The sequence below is a fragment of the Paralichthys olivaceus genome, chromosome 15 (assembly GCF_024713975.1).
Source record: "Paralichthys olivaceus isolate ysfri-2021 chromosome 15, ASM2471397v2, whole genome shotgun sequence".
In the NCBI taxonomy this organism is placed as follows: Eukaryota; Metazoa; Chordata; class Actinopteri; order Pleuronectiformes; family Paralichthyidae; genus Paralichthys; species Paralichthys olivaceus.
In genome coordinates, this window is record NC_091107.1 from 7,025,565 (window position 1) to 7,045,895 (window position 20,331).

The window sequence follows — 20,331 nt, forward strand, 5'->3', positions numbered from 1 at the left end:
TGGACTTTACCGTCCATCCATCATTAGTGGAGAATGCAAAGGCGTGAGTGGAAACTGTGAGAAACTGACCAAATAAGGATTTACAGTGTTACACTGTTGCACTTGTTATATTGAAGGTCAGTCTGGAGCGAGATGTCATTCATGTACCAGAAATTAGAAATTGTTTTTGTGAAATCTTGTTTACATACAAACAAGCCAACCAACGAACAGACGGGTTCAAAAATATGACCTCATTGATGGAGACTGTTGACACTTTTTGTTTCTATATGAGTTATCAGGCAGCGTCCTTCCGATGCGTGAAACATATTTTTACTTTTTGTTTGCCAGGATCAGGTCAGTGTGAGATAAATTACCCCAGATTGTCTGTGTGGGCGGTCGCTCAAACTCAAATACATTCCCGACCTGTTGATCATCTCTCTCCCTGTTTCACTTTCTTCTCTCTGTCTCATCCAAGGATGAATCTAGCCTGCGCAGTAAAAGCCAGTAAATCTGTATAAACCAGAATGTTATGATCTGCAAGGCTAAAGGAGACTAGATATTAAAATTGAGCTGCAGCCTGAGACTTTATCTCTTCTTACTTCTACCTCCTCCGATGCCAAAAAGTATTGTGGGAAAACGCCGGTCGCAGCAGCGCAGTGCACTCTGTTTCTTAATGAGGTTTACAGTGATAAATAGGACAGGGGTGAAGCGTCCTGAGCGTCTTCAGTGTTCATTTCCACCGGGATCCCCTCTGCTCTTCACTGTATCACTGTCGAGCAAGATTGACTCCAGACAGACGACAAGAAAAATGAAAAGACACAGGGTAAAGGGAAGCTAATTCGGTAATCCAGATAATCCTCATGAATAAAAACAACAATCATGGAAAGCAAAGGCAATAAATAAATAAAAAAACTACAAAGATTTGCCACATGAGAGTAAACACGAATGGGTTCATGACAAAACTGAAACCAAAGGAAAACCCCCCCAAACAAGAAAGGATCCCACACACAGCAAGCAGCTCAGACAAAAGAAAATCCCAGGTCCTTTCCCCCCTTTTCTTTGGTCATAGTTTCCCTCGCTTGACCTTTTTAATTTCCTGATTGGGGAGATCTGGTTTTTCGGAGCAGCGGATGAGTTTACTTTGGCTGCATACGATCACCATGGTCGAGGAGGAGCATGAGACAGACGGCTGAAAACCCAGAGCGCCTTCAAATTAAGATGTGGCCGATCACGGAACATTTTAGGGTTCACTTCAGAGTCATGTCTTGCTTCATCGAACCCATCTGAACGAGAGCGGTTTTCAGGCCACTCGTACGGCAAACACCACTGGAGAGACTGTGTTATTTTGTAATGTGAGAGGAGTTCAAATGCTTAAAGAGCAGTTATGGAGGTCTCGACCTGAGCGAGTCACATGGAAAAATCTGCATCTGGCTGATGACAAGATCGAAGCGAAAGGAGAAAAACAGGAGGAATGATTGTGGTCTACCCCCTTCCTTTCCTTTCTCCTCTTTAACTCCATTGACGCTGCCTTTATGGTCACCACAAAAAAGAGGCCTTGGGAGAGTGTGAGAGGAATGACGATATGAGGGGATGAGGGAGGAGAAGGCAGGGGTGCTGGTAGTAGCGCAGAGGCATGTGTGTGAGTTGGCTCCTTTGGCGGTTTCTCTTTGTCCCAGCTGGAGTCCTGTGTTCCTTTGGTCGCATGCAGCCTCGTGCATAATTCCTCAGTAGTGAGTCACAGCCATAGAGGTCTGACTCTGGGTCTTTTCTCTGCCTGCTCGCTCCGATTCCTCCTGAATCCTCGGCCCTGGGTTTTGTTGTGATTTTACTTTTCACATCATCATCAAATCTGTGTTTCTCCCTCGAGGGAACTTGTATATATGCACCTGCATACAACATGCAACTGTGTACTCAGTGGCAGTGACATCGGGATTCCCATCAGTGCATTATAATATGTATTTCTACAGTGTAATAAAATAATATCAACTCAATGGTCGACTTATTGACTTTGTTTCGGGGATTTCAATCAGATCAGGATCAAGGTGACCAATCTAATTCAAACAGTCTAAAAGTCATTTGCACAATCAGATAAATACATATCACTTTTAATAGGTTAACAACCCTCAGCTAGTTTCAGTCACTGATAAGGAGGGTGACATGCACATAAAAGCTTTTTAATAGCTTGTAAGCAAATTTCAGAGACTATTTGCTACTTATAGCACAACTGTTGTTTTTCTATCTGTCTGATAAAGAAGAAAAACTTGAAATATTGAACTACGATATAAAACACACATTTGCACCATTTGCTTTGAAGACTGTCCAATGAGGTCATTCATTTCAAGTTAAGTTTGCCAAAACCAAATAAAACTATAGCACTCAGTAGAGTGCATACCTTTACCGAGGTCCGGCATCCGAATTTCATTCAATCAGGCTGCAACAAATTGCACACACTCATTAAAAAGTAAGAGAAATAACAATTCTGAATCAGTCCCAGATCCACCTATAAAATGTAATGGATTCTTTGTTGGTTAATGTTCTATCCTTCCAACAAGTTTTTATGTAATCCACACAAATCACCCGACTAACCAACAGACAGGGGTGAAAATATAAGCTCTTTGGTGGAAGTAATAAAACATGTGTCCTCAAACTACTTCATCTTTTGTTACCGTTTCAATAAAATGAAAATCAATACAATCAAATTGAGACTCTATATCAGAAAGTGACGTCTCTGCACCAGTTAAATTTCATTCAGCCCCATCAAAGGCAAAAAACCCAGAGATGACCAAAATGTATCCACGTCATCCTTCATTCCAGCCAGGACCTAAATGAGAACAGCAGGATTTTATTCATTTTCATATTAGACCTTTTTATAGAAAACTAGAACAAGACACACAGTAACGCAGGCAGCTCGGGCACCATGACTCATTTCTCAGCAGATTTAACTTGCCACTCAGCATGACGCTTTCCGGACAGCTTGACCAGCGGTGGAAACACACATCACAACCGCCACCATCTGTTTCTCAGGCCTCCACACAACCGCACCGCTTCCTCCAAGAACCTCGGGCAGAAGGCAGGGAGGTGAGGTCAGGGGGAAAGAGAGAAGAGGAGATGAAGAGAAGAAGTTACGAGAAGCAACAGTGGGGGGGTAAGTAGGGTGGGATTTGGGTTTGGAGAGGGGGATGGATGAACCGGACATTGAGGGACAGACATAAGAAAGGTATAGGATGATGCAGGAGGAAAAAATGAGGGAAGGAGAAGAAAGTAACCTCCACAGCTGGTTTGTGTGTTCCCAGCGTCGGATGTACAGGCCGAGCAAAGCAGACATGACACGCACCAATATGGGCCCAGTGTGTCCGTCCAGGGCGTCTGACACCACCATGAACTTGTGTTTTGCGGAGGGGGTGGCAGCCATTCCACCATTTTTCCTCCCCATGGAGACGACACAACTCCATTTGATCACCAGTGCCAGGACCAACAGGAGTGAGGGTGTTTCACCTCAGCTGAGTGCTGACAGGCCTGAAGCGCAGGGAGGACGGATGGAAAATGGAAAAGCTGGTGACCTCAGAGTACTTCTTACTGTTTCCTTGTCCTTGTCTCGCCTTCTTTCCTTTTCACTTTTCTCTTTCGTTCTGCACCTAATCAGCTTCCTCAGGTAACCGCAGACTGGACAAACACAAGTCCAGCCAGGAACGCAGAGATTTTCAATTACTGTTAATGTATCATCCATTTTCTTCAAAAGTGGTATATACAGGTATCAGCCTTGGCTTTCCCAATATTCCAGGGGTTAGAGGAAGATACCAAAATCACAATTTGCAGTAAAAGAAGAGAAGACAAAGTTCCAAACTTTATCACGACTAAAACTAGAAAGGTGTTTACATCCGTCATGGCACTGCAGTCACCTTAAATTCAATCAAGCTGCACCAAATTTCTCTCAGTCATAGATATTAGTTCCCTGGGAAATAAGTGAAAATGTTGAGAAATGTACCACCATGTTAAAACGAGCGAACGATAATCCGAGGTCTGTCCCCTGTTCCGGATCTGCACCAAAATTTAGTCTCTCCTGACAAACAAACTAAACCTCTTTGTCACAGGTAATAAACTGAAAAACAAAGATGAACAACATCTGAAAGTGTCTTATCTTTCAATGACATTTTATAGAAAATATTCCGCACAAAGAAGTGCAGCTGCTGCCGTCAAGTTTCATGGTTCTCCTTCTTATTCAGCTTTCATGTGTTTCCCTGGGGCAGCCCACCAGAAGCCCTCTTTAAAAACGCTCTGCATTATGAATTATGAAAAAAAGAGAAGGAGGGGGTTATGAAAGTAATAAATGCGGAGACTTTACAAAGAAACATTCTTGCATTGCACAAGACCTCAAGCTCAGATGCAGCCAGCGTACTGTAATTTTGGTTCACAGCAGACGTGTGGACTCATATATTTGTCCATCGGCAGCAACAGAAAATTACAGGTCTCTCGTTTCAACATCTATGACTCTGTGACTGTTTGGAGGATTTTATGGCGTAGGCTTTTAATGAGGGCTGAGAGCTGATGTCCTCTAAAATATTATTTTCTTGTGAGTCAGCATGGGTTCGTCGAGTCACTCCCAAATTTATTTTTTGACTCCAGAATCAATGGCTTCCATTGAATATTCATCATCACCCACAGCTGAGGAATGTTACCAGTGAACTGAAAGCCCTTTATTCCACATCTGCTTTAGTAAATAGCGATAATAAGCACTTGACTTTTACATATCAACATGACGCCCCCTTTGTCTAGATAATTGGGGCATAAAACAAACCTCAATGTTTTTTACAGCTCATTGAATTTCTGAAAGAGCTTCTTCAAAGTTTGAAAATGTTTTATGTCACCCCCAATATTGGCCTTTGAATCATGTCTTATTTATTGACTTATTTTACCATTTAAAACTCTGTGAGTTTCTCTGTGGTTAATTTGCAAAAGCCAAAAACCTGTGACCTCTTTTTTCCACTATTAATGAATTTAGGTTTGTCATAGTGACTGTTGCTGTTTATTAACACACAACATCCTGTGCCGCTGTTCTCCAGAGAAAATGCTTTCACACAGTAGGTGCTTGGTTCTTTGGATGTACGGCTCTAATTACCTGAAAAGAATTGCAATGGAAAACGTGTATGAGCTTTTCACCCATTGACAGCTTTAATTTGACATTCTCCAACGTCCGGAACATTTGGTGATCAGATGTGGCGCCTGCAGGAGTCAGAACATGACGTATACTCTTCGCCTACATCTTCTACATGTATTTTCATCCGAAGGTATTTGTACTAGCCCATGTTTTATGTCCATCATTTGTTAGAAACTCGTTATCCTGCTGTATTATCGAATCAGACCAATTGGAAATTTGCATTCTCACATACAGCTCCCACCTGCCCAGAGTGTCCAGAGTTCAATGCATGTCTGAACACAGCTTTGGTTCCATCCTTTCTCTTTTTCCTCTGTCTCATCTGTCAGCCACTCCCTGTCGGCTTTCTTGTCTTTTAAAACTGTCATTGTCTTTTTTCCCCCTCCCCTGCTTGAAGGCCTCTCTCGCTCTATCTTCCGTCTCCTTCACCACAACTTCATTTCACCTCCGGAGCCAAATGGTGCGTGGCTATGTCCCTCTCAGACATTACTTACCCTCCTCCCGTCTTGCAGCAGGGCAATTCCCACTGTAATTATTCAACCAATATACACAGAGAAGGTCACATACCAGCCAGCCAGCCTTGTCCTGCCTATGTTGATATATGACCATGCATCCAACCGCTATCTTGTCAGTTTTAAGAGGAATTAAGGAGGATTGATGAACATCACGGATGAGTCTGGTGGTTTTACTTAAGCAGAATCATTTTCAGCTAATTAAAGTAAAGCTTATCGGGTGTCATATATCTTTGTTGACATCATGTAAAAAATCTTGCGCGATTTCATGGTACCCTGATAAAAACAAATCTGTTTTAAAATGTACTTTGACTTACTGTCACGAATGTATTTTACTCTAATAAAAACAAAAATAATGTAAATTCCAAAGACAAAACCTGAATGACAACCATTTTTAAAGTATGCACAAGAAAACCTTTAAGTACCATGAAAAGTGTCATCTCTAAATAATTTGATAAATGCAATAGACTCCAGTGAACGTCAGCCAAAGGTTTCAACTCTGCGCTGCGTATCTATCACTTTAAAGTGCTCCTGCTCATATCAGATCCATTCCTACGTTCCCTGTTGTGTAAGATAACTTCTAGTGCTTCAGGGGAAATTTAAGCTGAATTTGGAAACCTCAGGGTACAAGTGAGTAAGTGTGGTAGTGCCCTTGTTTGTGCTCTTGCAGGTGTAGAGGTGCTCCCCTGCACTATGAGCTAAAAACAAACTTTAAATAGATTTTCAATCCCTATGTGGACAAGCCACTGAATGCTCCGTCACTCAGCGTGACATATGAATGGATGGGTTCCTCTACAAGCTGAGGTGAAAGGCAGGAGGGGTGTTGCATGCCAGAGTGCACGCTATGCAACACAAATAGAAGAAAGAGGGAAAAGTGTCTGAATTCAGAGCGTCCGCATGTGTGAATCTTCTCTCGTCTGAGGCGTCCGATTACTGCGGGAGTGATTCTTCTTTCCACTGCAGGTCAAACTTCATGCTCCAAAACCATGGCGAGAAAGAGAAGACTGCGTCGTCTGTTGCCCTAAAAGGAGAGAGCTGAAGCACCAGTTGGCAGTTGTCACTTGTAACCGAGGCTGAAACCACAGTGTTCTCCGTCTGAGAGGCTGGGGTTCAGAGGTTGCCAGATTCGCGCTGCACTTTCCAGCTCAAAGTAACCATCTAATACAAATGTGGGAAGCAACTGCCATTTCAGTTTTTCCTTGGTTGTTCCCCATCTCCTCCCCCTCTCTCCGTGTCATTAACTGTTTAAACGGATGACTTCCATTCCGCCGTTGACGCTGACAGAAACAAGTTGCTCTCGTCTGTTTTTGAAAATGATGCAGAGTGAAAGACAATTTTCCACCTCATATGGTGATAAAATGCACAATATCGCTGTGAGAAGTCCATTTGAAAAGGTCACTGTCTGACTCACTGTGTGCACAAGCCCCATTGACTTTGACGGCGCTCTATAGGAGCGGCGAGTCGATCATTTAAACCGTCGTAAACCTGTCATCTGCCGCCATGACTCGACTGTGCCAAGCTGAACAGACCCTCTAGAAATAGAAACAATATGTGTTCCTGGACGAGAGGCAGTGAATTACCTGAGTCATAAAAATCACTCAGGTTTTTCAACTTCAAGTCACTTAATGAGCCTCAGAGCAAAAACCATAAGCTGCCTGCGCGGAGGGTCAGAGCAGTAACGACTGATTAGCAAGTGACTAATGTTCCAACATTTCCTGATGTCAGATCAGTCTGCACATATTGATTCCCATCGTATGGAAAATGGGGCGAATTGAATCTGCTCGAGCTTAAAGCAGAGGGGAGGAGCAAGCTGCTGAGGTCTGGTAAGCTTATTTCTTTATTAACTCCATACCTGCAGATTTTTTTCATTTTCAAAACTGTAGTATTTAAACACGTGACTTAAGTTGAGGCAGTTTATCAGACCTCATGTAGCTCTATACAGCTGTTTACACATGTGCAGCCATAAAAAAAAGCAGTGGAGGTCCCCGTTAAGGCAAATATAACTAGATGGATGGAGGTCGAGGGATCTTGTTAATGAGGTTTCTTCATTATAATCAGAACCAACACTGATGAAGAACCAACGTCTAAGGGTCAAAAGATCCGTCCTGTTCTCATCCAGCAGAGGAAATATAAACACGCTGTAAAAACTCTTTTACGCCAACATGAGCTGGTACATGCAGGGTTTTTAAAATGCAGGGAAACACACTAAAAAGTCCTGTTCAACATCACAAAGGCACATGAAACTGAGAGGCTCTCTCTCTCACTGTCTCTGAAGATATGAAGAAAAAGTAGCTTTTGCAGGTTGGTCCAAATATTTCATACTCATACCTCGGTCCAGAAATTGTCTTTGAGAAAAACAAATCCATTTAGAGGATACTGCAGCGTGTCTAAACAACGACTATTGAAGGATCAAGCATTCCAAAGACAGAGAGGTTCATTGTTAAAATATATTGATCCTGGCAGACGTTTGCTGCGATGAAGGCCCAACGTGTACTCTTCTGAAAGGTAAACTTTGCTCTCTAGTCGTTTGAGTTGCTGATGTGTTTGATGCACTGGTATTATTTAGTCTGAGGAGTTGAAATTGGATTATTTGGAAAATACTTATATGTGTTGCAATGACTCATGTTATGAATCTGCAAAATGCCATGCATACTTTAATATTGTTTGCGCTTGGAGCTCACTAGCGTTGCACTAGATTGCACAAGTGATCTAGTGCACTAGCACTTCATGTGTATGGTATCTTAGCTTTCGTGTGTTGTTGCTGTTATGGTACGTTGCAAATAGATGAGCGGTGTAATTATTTTTTTGCCTTGAGCGGCAGAAGTGCATGCGCCGGTCCTGGGAAGAAGAAATGAGTGTGTTCACCCGGGTGTCATGTTTCCATCACTGCTGACTGGTGCCGGAGCCAATAAAAGCTTGTGTCTACTGTAGAGTCATTTCCACCGCAGAAATAAACCAGATGTTTGTGGGTGTTGCTGACCAGTGAAACAGGGGCTTGAGTCATTCTAAGGTTTTGACCAAATGACCAGTGTTGTTAATTCTTTCTGGTGAGAAAATTCTCATGTTTTCGTACCTGATGATGTGGAGCGCGAGCTGCTGAGTGCAGGCTTTGATCCTGTTCTGAGCCTCCATGTGTGTCATGTGCTCTGTGCTGTCGCCATTGATGGCCAGGATGGTGTCGCCTGGACAAAGGTCACCTTGGGCCGCCTTGCTGCCTGGTGTTACCTGGAGACAACATACACACACAGAGAAACACACACTTAACAATCCAAGCAACACCCAAATCAAGGAAAACAAGAAAATGCTGTTACAAATGGTGTCAAACTGTCAGTGAGACAGAAATACAAAAAGTGTGGGATTTTCAGCGCATGGGCCAAATTCAACAAGAGCAACTCTCTTTTGATTTATGTGATATTATGTTGGGCAGCACTTTTAGTTTACATTTTAAAAAGCCAGCAGCGATGACACTGGGAGGCCGCTCTGAGTTTCGGTGGAAAGAACTGAAACTTTATTTAAATTCTGCAAAAAAACAGAACAACAATCTGCAGCTTTACGATTGCACAGCAACTCCTTCACACTAACAACAGTCCCATTGATCAACAGGGTTTGCATGTGAACCTTGAACCTTAACAACTGTCTCTGTGTAACGTCGGATCCAGACAAGCATCTGCTCGATATGTTCTTACTTGTCTTGTATGTCCACATCGATTTAATGTTGAAGATTATCTGAAGACAGTGAGCAGGTTCCTCTCTGCGATCCTTAAAACTAGAAACATGCGGATGTGAGGACATCTGAGCACCACAGGGGGAGGAGAGCGGGCGTCCCACTGGGTATGTTTCACCTTCTCAGACACACTAAGTAACACATGATAACAATTTTCTGTTATTACATGCACAAGCAGGCCCGCCTCTGACTGGTCGTCTGGTTTTTGGAAAGCAAAAAAATGAAGAAACTACCAATCAAATCCTCCATCATCAAACCAAGACTGTCCACAGTGAAACAGCTGCAGAGGAAAAATACTCTTTACTCGCAATAAAACCAAAAAACTGTCATGAAATGTGAACAATTCTCATCGTGTCTCCAGCCCCTCTCCCTGCGCTGCAAAGCTATGAAATGTGTGATGATCACTTTGACTGTGTTTTTCCAGCCATTAAATTGTGCAGAGAGTTGCAGCAGCTGGATTCAATTGCTTCAGTCGCACTGTTTTTAGAGGAAATTAAAGCATTAATCCGTGTGACACTTTCACCTGAATAACAGCAGGATTGTGCTACTCTCTGCTGCAGATTGAAAAAAGCGTAACGGGGATTAAACCAATGTTCATTCAGAACATTTCTAACAGCAGCAGAGGAAGTTGGAGACAAAGAAGTTTTGGCTTGAGCAGTGACAGCTTCTATGACAGCAGGGCTGCTGCTAACAGGTAGTTTCACTATTACATTATTCATTTCTCTATAAATATAATATTAGAAAAAGCCTAAAGAAGTTATCATAATTTCCAAGACCCTATGGTGACGTCTTTAAATTGCTATAGTCCAATGCCCAAATATATTTTCTATTATATTAAACTGACAGATAATTATTTATTGAATCATTGTTTCATCTGCCAAACAACTACAGCAAAGATGTTACCGAGTAGTGGACAGGAAAAGGCTTAAAATGACTTATGTATAAATGCCCAGGCAACAAATGATTTATGATCATTTTCCAGTTAATGAGCACCTTCTTTGTCGAGTGCTGGTGATTCATCTTTGTCCTGTCATCCCAGTTTTTAAGTGGAAACCTCTCTGTGAGTTTGTTCGTCTCCAAACCAAACTCCAAACCCACTGCCTGACCCCACATCGTCCTCTAACGCCTATTACCTTGACGATGTATTGTGTTTGGAACAGTGAAACCTTGTATTGAAGTAACACTTTGCCCGTAATCGAATCTCAGGCATGATTGCTGATCCACTCTGGACGAACACTAGAGAGGAGGAAGAGCAACTGAGGAAGAGCTTGTGCCAGAAAACATGTCCGCTAAAGGGGACGAGCGTTTTAAGAGCAAAGGCTCACAGGTTCACGCTCCATGAAGCACTAACAGCTGAGTCGTGTGATTCAGATGTGGAGGTCCTGATTTACAGCTTTTTAATGCCCCCTATGTCCCTGACTCAGTTCCGGCAAGAGCTCAGAGGGCAGAGGCATTGTGGGAAATGTGCGTGAGTCTTGTGGGAAAAAAAACAAAACGCAAAACTGGACAAGTAAGATTGAAGTGTCACTGATTGTGTCTGTGTGTGTTCCTGTACTTATATATCTTTGTGAGGACCATTTTAAGAGTTAGGACATTTTTGGAAGGTGAGGACATTTTTCAATGAGCTGTTTGAGGGTTAAGACTTGGTTTTAGCGTTAGGGTTAGAACTAGGTTTAGGTTAGTGTTAAGCATTTAGTTTAGATGGTTAAGGTTATGTCAATGAGTGACCTCAGTAAAATAGAAGTAAAAACCTGTGTGTGTGTGTGTGTGTGTTTGTGTTTGTGTGTGTGTGTGTGTCTGTGCACTTTTGTGTGTGATTCATGCGCTACTATTTGTGGCCTGTCCCTGAAGTACTCACTTATGGACTTGAACAGTCCAGTATGACGCAACCCAGGGTCAAACCAAATCAAACACACACAAACACACACACAGTGGTGGTATGCCAAGTGCCACAATAGCATGGCTGAGGTCGTCACCAGAGGTTAAACATTCCCCGAAACGTTAGCAGGGTTTACAGTTGTGTGGTTCAGATGTACCATCATCATCATCTGCTATATTTATACTGCAGATGTAGTGATGTAATGACTATGGAGCTGCTTTAATAATTAGCATCATTTTCTAATTACTCTAAGCAGCTTTAAAGAATACCAAAATGTTAACTACATTTTACTTTAACCGTAACCTTCTATTTTTGTCTTTTTACTAACATGCAAGTAACAAAAACTTTTCCATTTCCACTTCCACTTCCTTAATGTGTTGACAGAAATAAGATTCAACTATTCTAAATTAAAAATGAGACGAGACACGCGTCTGTAATCTAGGGTGTGTGACTGAATAGTTATCTTGGCTCGGAGGCAGAGGGAACTCACGTGGTTGTGAACTGTTTCGTTTCTGCTCTGAGGCAGAAAAGATAAATAAATTGAATAAAATCAAACTTGGCCAAAATAAGTAACTCAGATGACATGATATGAATTCAAGCCCTTTTCACCCACATCACTTGATGTACTCAGACAAATCTGCAAAAGATACTGACTTCAGGTTTAACATGACAGAGACCAGACAGGTCTTATCCTATCTTTATACTGATTGCACAAGCAGCAGTCGTGGGTTAGAGAGCGGCATCAATCCCGCAGAGAGCAACTTCACTGGGTGTTGTGCAATATAAACATCACATCACAATCGGTGACATAGTTAATTGCTACCAGACAAAGCGGTTAGCAAACGACAACCTTGTGTCACGACGAATCATCGCGTGGCACGCTGACGCCTGATGAGCGTGGTTTCACTGCAGCCGCGTTTCTCTGCGGGTCTGAGAGGGAGACAGAGGACACAGGTGTCCATGTGAAAAGTATGGTTTGCAATAAAGCTGCACCCACACTCTGGGTGTGACTCAGGGAAAAGTGAGTCTTTCTTTTTTAACAACATTTAAGCCATAAAATCAAAGTGCTTCTCGTGGTTCCATGGATTGTTGACCTCTCGAGGGTTTTGCTGCAACTGTGGTGTGTAAAGCACAATAATGAAGCAGGATGAAGGACGAACACTCGTTTTTAGCTTTTGTTTTGAATGTTGAATAAATACTGCTGTTATGAAAATTTTACTTGAAGTGGAAAGTTGGAATTGTAATAGATTTGTAAGAATTCTTGGATCAGAATTCACGACTTATTTCCTTCACGCCTCTCTCTTTTGGAAATGGACACACAAGCACAGGAGGAGTAGTTTATCCTGAATATAGTCTATATGTAGAAGAAGTGTGTAGACACAGACGTCAAAGTTAAACTGCTCTGAACTTGACTGAAAATCGAAGGTCTTTGTGGGTTATAATATAATACTGTTGTTTCCCTAACTTTTCAGTGACAACCATTTAATTCTAAACTAGACTTTGGCGTTCTGCTGCAAAAAGAATGAATGTTTAAACAATTCTAATTTTAATTTTTGATCGACTAGAATATAATCCAGAAAATCACCCCATCACCGCACATAACCAAATGTAATGATTTCAGCATGAGCGTACAACGAGACAGAGGCCTTCAGTGTTTCGATACAAAAAGAATGAACGCTCCAGCTGTTAGAGCTTTTGCTTTAAGTGGATTTAAACAGGATCATTTAAACAACAATGTCCTGCAGCCTCTGCATCAGTTCTCAGAGGGTTAAATAATATCTACATTCAACCTGACCTGATCATCTAAACACCTCTTGACCTGCAAATCACCAAATCAACTCATGGTCGGTTGTTTCCAAGCTTTGTGAAAGAGGAACCTGTCACTTCTTAATGTTTTTCTCATGCATGAATTCCACAGAGGCTTTTTTTTCCAGCTGGGTGGGATCAGTGAGACGCACATCTCAACAACAAGAGAGAATAATTCCTGGCAGCGTGTCAGACGCCTTTGTTTGCTTGTTGGACGCGCGATAGGAACCATGGTTATGACCTTGGTGACGCTTCTGGAGAGACATTACATAGCTCGGGGTGTGAGTTTCTCGCTGGTGTGTGATTATCACCCTCAAACAAAGACACTGCATCCGCCAAGACCAACAAGAAACACTGTCGCTTATGATTTAATATGTAAGGTTAGACTTTAATGAGAGCAGGGGAGAGTCACTTGGAACCTAATTGCACTCTGTAATGCATTTGTGTGTCTGTCTGGAATGACCACGGTGTCGCTCATCAATATTACTCATCAATAACTGCGTAGAAATCCCTGTGAATCTGAATCCTGATGACACAATAATCACTCTGACAGACACTTTCCCTGAAGAGTTTGACAGAGGTCTTTGTCACCATGTGAAGTTTCAACATGTTCAGGAATCAAGAATGGTGTTTTAGATATTTGGCAACGCTGGTGGCAAACAAAGACGCGTATGTGGTGATCAACACTGACTGACACAGCGAGAAGACGGAAGTTGGAAGGGAAGGCACATAAATCAAAACCTAGTTCGTAACATGAGAGAAATTCAAACTGCAGGCAGCTTTATTAGATGTAATCTGTCAAATAATGTTCATTTTATCACCTGCACACTTGAGATGTGTATTGTTAAGGGTCCAAGGAAGAGCAGTGATATGTTTAATATTGATGAACTTTGTGCAGCAGAGGGGATCTGTAATTGTTCCAGCTCAATTACTGCAAATCACTTTTTTCAGACCAAGTCAACTGCTCACACAGTCTCATGTTAACATCAGTTACAGACTTTCAATCACCAGACCACGGAGGAAATGCTCAACAACAACCCAAGGACTCATATTATCCCGTCTGCTTTACGGATTCAGGAACTTCACATAAAGCTTCGATGACAACAGGAAATTCTTCGACGGTGTCAGCTGCTGCTTTTTTTGCTCTGTTTCTGATGGAGCTTCTGGCATCTCGAGAAAAAGGAGCAACAACCAGCAGAAGAACAAACCCACGTGGTGTCAGGTCACATGAGCTGGACACATGTACGCTCGGAGATTAAATGGTATAAGGGACACTGAGTTCATGTGACGCATAAACACTAAAGCAATCAAAGTTATAGTTGCTCCAAATTCACGTGCTTCAATACACTTGTCAAATCAGCATAAGACACGTGAAGCGACATAATTCACTCGGGCTTGAGCCTTTTCTCTTTAACGCTATAAAATTCCAGAAATTCCACCAGCAGTGAAAAAAAAGCTGATACGTGGGGCCTTACAGGTAGAGTATGACGAATGACGAGGAATGTGCAGATACAATGAGACTCTTTTTCTCTCTGCTTTATTTCTTCCTTAGATAGAATCGTATTTTTAACTGTATGCCCAAAGGAGTTTTTACTCTTACTCTAGTCTGGCTGTGATCCTTTTACCTCTCTTCTCGCATCAATCACAATAAAACCATTACAGGCCCAAGGACCAATAACCACTTAAATGTACATATGAGCATGTCGGTGTTGCTTTAAGATAGATTTGAAACTTTCCTTTGAATCCATACACAACATTCGACAGTCACTTTATCAGATTATGCTACTTTGATAAGGTATCATCCTGCCTGGATGGACTTTGATCCAAAAGAAACCAGAGAGCAAACACTAAGGTGATGTTAATCTGTGACTTATAGACAATGAGCTACTGATGGTGTAAACAACACTTATTACACAAGAGAACCCTAACGGTCTGTTTACTGCATACAAATATTAAAATGTAGAACTGAAATACTATGACTACTACTTTTTCACCCAAAGATGCCAAACATTTCCCAGTTTCAGATTTAAAATTTGTCGTTTACCTTTGACCTAACATGATAATGAATTGAATATTGTTTGATATAGGACTAATAATACCAGTTTGAATCTATTCATTCGGGCATTTTTCGCATGTTATATCAATCAAATAAATAATAGATAATGAAAATAATCTTGGTTTCAACCCGACAAAACTTAATGCCAAACATTCTCTGGTTCCAGCTTCTTGAACACAAGGATTTCTGATGGTTTTCTTCATTTCATGTCACTGTGATTAATTTATTTCACATCAGGAAAACTGGTTGAGCAACACAAGCTCTGTGAAGACATCATGTTGTGATCTTAAGAAACAGTTTACATTTTTTCTATTATTTCACATAAATAAAATACTCAATCAAAAAAACAATCCACTGACCACAAACACAGTTGAAAGAACTTGTATGAAACAAGACCTCTGTTCTGAGAAGGGGAAGCTACGCTGTGATTCAGGGCATTATTTGACCAACACTCAGCTGTAAATTCCTTTCCAGAAGACGACTGTTTGCCCGTTGGCAGGACTGACAAGCGTTCTGCGTCACCCTCTGCCCGGACGCCGGTTCACAAAAGGGGCTTAAACCACAGCTGCCATATTCAGCGTATCCTCTCTAAATGCTTCTACAGTTACATAAGCGATTTTCATATTCTTCTGCGTCTCTGCCACTTCTTCTCTCTCATGCGCACGCAGCCGTTTAACAAGCTGCCACTGCGTACACAGAGACGCTATCAGGGCAAATGTTTCCAGAGTCAAGTAGACATGCCGTTAACTGGCTGGAGTCCTAATGGGCTGACAGGAGACTAATGGGCCCATCCTGGGACATTATCACCTAAGCAAAGAACCAGCTGCTGCCATCAGAGCTTATTTTCTGGTATTTACAACTTTCACTGTCTCCCAGGCGCTTCATGACATCCACTTTCAAATATGCAGAAAGACGCGAGGGAGGAAGGGAGGGGATCTGTCAGTCATGAAGAGTAAAGGTATAATCAGAAGGATTATGTAAAATACTAAGAAACTTCAATGAAATAAAGGTTTTAGTTCTTTTCTTGTCTTCTGTTATTCTACAGAACACACTGTCACATCCTCGACACTGTTCTGGCTTGCATGAAGATTACGTGATACTAAAACACCCCCCAAAGAGACATTTTGGATCCTGTAAGACATAAAGTATCTCTCTCTCACAAGCACACTCCTCATCTCCCACCATGCATCTCTCTCCATGTCGCCATTCAACACCCTGTAATTGCCGTCTTGGCAAATCACTGTATAGCATGAATGCAACAAGCATATGACGGAACAACGAGTTTAAGAGATACAGCGGCAATGAATCACAAACTCAGAAGGCAACCAGCTCCCATGACATGAGACACAAGGACGATTTTCCCATCAGTTTGTTTATTTTTCTTAATGTTCTGCCAGTAAAAAGCGTTTTGTGTCGTCAGCTGATGTTTCAGAGGTAAAAGCAAATAAAAGGGTGTAATCCTGAGACTCGCAGCCGAAACCCTGCGTATGTTTATGCCTCTGATATCACTTTTTATTTAGCTCAACACGCCTGCATCTTAACAGCTGCTTCTCTCTCTAATTTTCAAGCCAAGATTTTGGAATTAGCCTCAACTCCCTTGTTTATTCTTGCAAGCCGTTTTCCATGTTTTTTTATTACCACCTTCGCTATGCAACTGTCTGAAAAGTGAGCAATTAATTTCACTGATGCAGTCATCATTGAATTACGCAATGTTCAAACACACACACACATTAAGATCTTCCCCGGTGCATGCCATGGTTCTTCATATTGGCAGTCTTGCAAGTATGCACAGATACAGGTGAGTAATTGTGAGAATGATTATAGTGAAACCACAACTTGCCTACTGTACAAATTACTACAAGAAGTTAGGAAGGTATGTGTCATGAAAAACCTGAGACGGCCTGGAGCAAAGCAACATCTGGTCTTTAACGTAAGCCTTGAAGAGATGAGGCCACGGTGTAGCTTTCCCATTTTTTCCAAATGAATTCTGGTGTTGGACAGAGACTCTGTTGGAAACTCCGCTCCATGCAGATAACTGAATCATGAAGATCAAACACACAGCGAGCGATCCACACAGCCAATCATATTTGAGCCCTAACCAAAATAAGACATTTAGGTACTTGAGTGAATTTTTAAAATTTCAAACATCCAGCTTTTGTTTCACTTTGATTGTGAAAAGTTAGTGCATCAAACAAACCTTCAGACAACTGCCAAGTGTTTGCATTGACTTGGACTCAAATTATGCCTCACAATTGGGTCACAGCTTTTCTTTTTAGGGATAGGTTTAAAACAGGGAGCACTTCAGGTGACCTTCAGCGGTCCTCTGCTCCACTCAAAAGTCGTTAATTGCCCTCCGTAAATCTAAAAATTACACCTCTGGTTTGAAGTGCAAAGGGCCCTGTAGTTAAAGGGCCGGTTTGGGGCCGGTGATACAGCTGCAGAGCACAACACCTGGAATCCCTCAGCAGCACCAATGAGCTCTGATGAAAAACAAATGTCAGCACCCATCCACCCCCTCTCCCCTCCTCCTCCTTCTACAAGCCCTGCAGCAGCACCGGCCTGTGTTTACCCAGCCTGGGATAAACTATAGGCTACTGCCAGATCCACTGCCAGCACACTGACTCCTGACCCATATTCCGAGGGTCAGGGGAGTTCACAGAGGTTTTAGAATAGCAGGGCCACCACTTCAACAAACTACCATCCACCACATTAAACATCACAAAGGAACACATGCAATAATAATAATAATTATGCAAAAATCAAGTGTTTTTCCACTGGAGCCACTTTTATTTACTGGAAAATAACACTGATTACATTATTTCTATATTAAGAATTAAGTTAAACAAACCATTGCCCTGTTTCCTTATATTGGTGTTATTATACTTGTTTTTTAGTTAGATATGAACTAAATAAATAGATTTATAGAATAGATTAGATATTCATCTTTAAAGATATTCACATTTCGCCTATATTGACATTATTGATGACATTCAAAGACTTTAACCCTTGATCAGCGAATATGACTGAAACTGAACTGGCAACCTCAGCTCAGGGATTAGACGGCACCGTCTGTCAGCCTCTCCTAATACACTTACGTTGACTGCTGTGAGGGATAACGGACCTGGACCTGATCTTAAATCTGTTTGAGCGTTTCAACTCGTCAAGTATAAACTGTGTGAGAATGGAAAAGGTTTCGAAAATCTGATTTCAACCATCATGTCGTGCGTAAAATTCAGAGAGTCTGAAGTTAACCGAGGAGCTGACGAGTGGTGCGTATTTGCGCACATGCTGAATGAATGGACCCACGATCGAAGTGTGCACCTACCCTGGAGATGGTTAACGGTGTGCTGAAGTCCCGTCCTCCCACCAGTCGAAAGCCCCAGGGAGAGGGTCCCTTCAGCGTCACGGTGTGGGACATGTTTGGCACGGAAACTGCGAGAGGCACACAGACAGACGGAAGACGCCGAGCAGGAACACGTCTGCGCTTCCTTGATAAACTGAGGTGAAAAGAGCCAACGTGAGGCAGCCGGAGTCCTGAGCCTGGAGCTGCTAAGCAACGATGTCCCGACCCTGAAAACTTTCCTCCTCCTGACTCAAGTTTAAATAATGAAGCCGCCTGTGACGCGCGGTGACGGCTGGTCCTGCCCCCGGGCTGCCCCCGCTCCTCCAGCCCCGCTCCAGCCGCTCTGAGCCGGGGGGAGGGACGGAGCGTGTCCAGAGACATCACAATAATAAACTTCTTGTTCAGCGACAGGTCTGAATGTGGGTTATAAGAGATGAAGGGATGTGTGGTGTGTTCTATCTAATTTTCTTTCTCCATACATCCATTCATACATTCATTCATTCCTTCATACATACATACATACATTCATTCCTTCATACATACATACATACATTCATTCATACATTCATACATTCATTCATTCCTTCATACATACATACATACATACATACATACATTCATTCATACATTCATACATACATACATACATTCATTCATTCATACATTCATACATTCATACATTCATACATTCATTCATTCCTTCATACATACATACATTAATTCATTCTTTCATACATACATACATACATACATTCATTAATTCATACACTCATTCATTCATACATACATACACGTACATACATAGATTTTCAGAAGTAATGTGTAAACAGAACTTAGATTTGTATAAAGAATAGATAACACAACACTCATTAATGTAGCTAACATTTAATCATTTAAAAAAAGAGGATAAAACACCAAGAAAATGAAAATTTTTAATTTAAAAAGTTGTAATGCTGATGACAATGATATTATATATCTTCTATAATTTATACCAAAGTATGAGACAGATGCTGGAGGAGAAAAGAGAGGGGATCAATTCATTCAAACTCATCCTGTGAGGAACATGAATATGAGATATTTCAATAACAAACCAACAGACTGATGTTTCCGTCTTTAGATCCATTTACCAGTGTGACTGAACAGAAATGAAAACCTGGATGGTGGAAGTGGGAGAATCTGCTGGTCTTCAGGTCCTTGAAGGATAATCTGGACATCCACTTAAAACCATGAGGCCGGTCACTCCCTGATCAGGGTCTTAAGGTAAAAGCAGTAATGCCTGACGATCGTCTTCAACAACGAAGCTGCGGTGACTTTTGGACGCTTCATTGACAGAAAAGACCTTTCCCATTTGTCCCTGAATATCCCAGGATCCTCTCTGTCCCACATCTCGATTCTGAAACTCCCCCAGCCAATTACAGAGTGAGTCCCTGAGCTTTAGTAGACTTTTTCTAACTGCAGAGCCAATGATCTCATAGACATTCCTGGGAATCAGTCTGTTTTTTTTATTCTTCAGACAACTGCCGGCATGCGGAGCTCTGTCTGAAGATCTGACTCACTTTAAGTCAGACGCTCGTCCGTCCCAGTTGCTGTCTCAGAGGGCGACGCTGAGGTCAGACCAGCTGGATCCAAAACATCAGGTATCATCATGAGTAACACTGTTTTTGATGTCTTGTATAAACTTTGTACAATGAGCCGCTGTGATGCAACAAGTCAATACTGAAGCTGTCAGATTGTTTTTAACACAAGAAAACAAAGAAGAATCAGATCATCGTCCATCATCACTAAATCTTGAATTACGCCACATTTAGCGAGTATACAAGACATTTCAATAAACAATAACAATAAATCCACTAGAAAAGGCGATTTAGAGGAGTTTGCCC

General features: G+C 41.8%; 1 protein-coding gene across 1 annotated transcript in view; it reads right to left on the reverse strand.

Annotated features, from left to right (window-relative positions):
- The window catches only part of pdlim4 (PDZ and LIM domain 4), a 43,254-nt gene extending 24,505 nt beyond the window's left edge, over positions 1–18,749 (reverse strand). The window contains exons 1-2 of the mRNA XM_020097361.2: positions 18,434–18,749; positions 8,717–8,868 (exon numbers count right to left, since the gene is read on the reverse strand). Coding sequence (XP_019952920.2) covers positions 8,717–8,868; positions 18,434–18,526 — 245 coding nt within the window. The 5' untranslated portion in view covers positions 18,527–18,749. The remainder of the gene's footprint in view (positions 1–8,716; positions 8,869–18,433) is intronic.
- Positions 18,750–20,331: the final 1,582 nt, after the last annotated feature.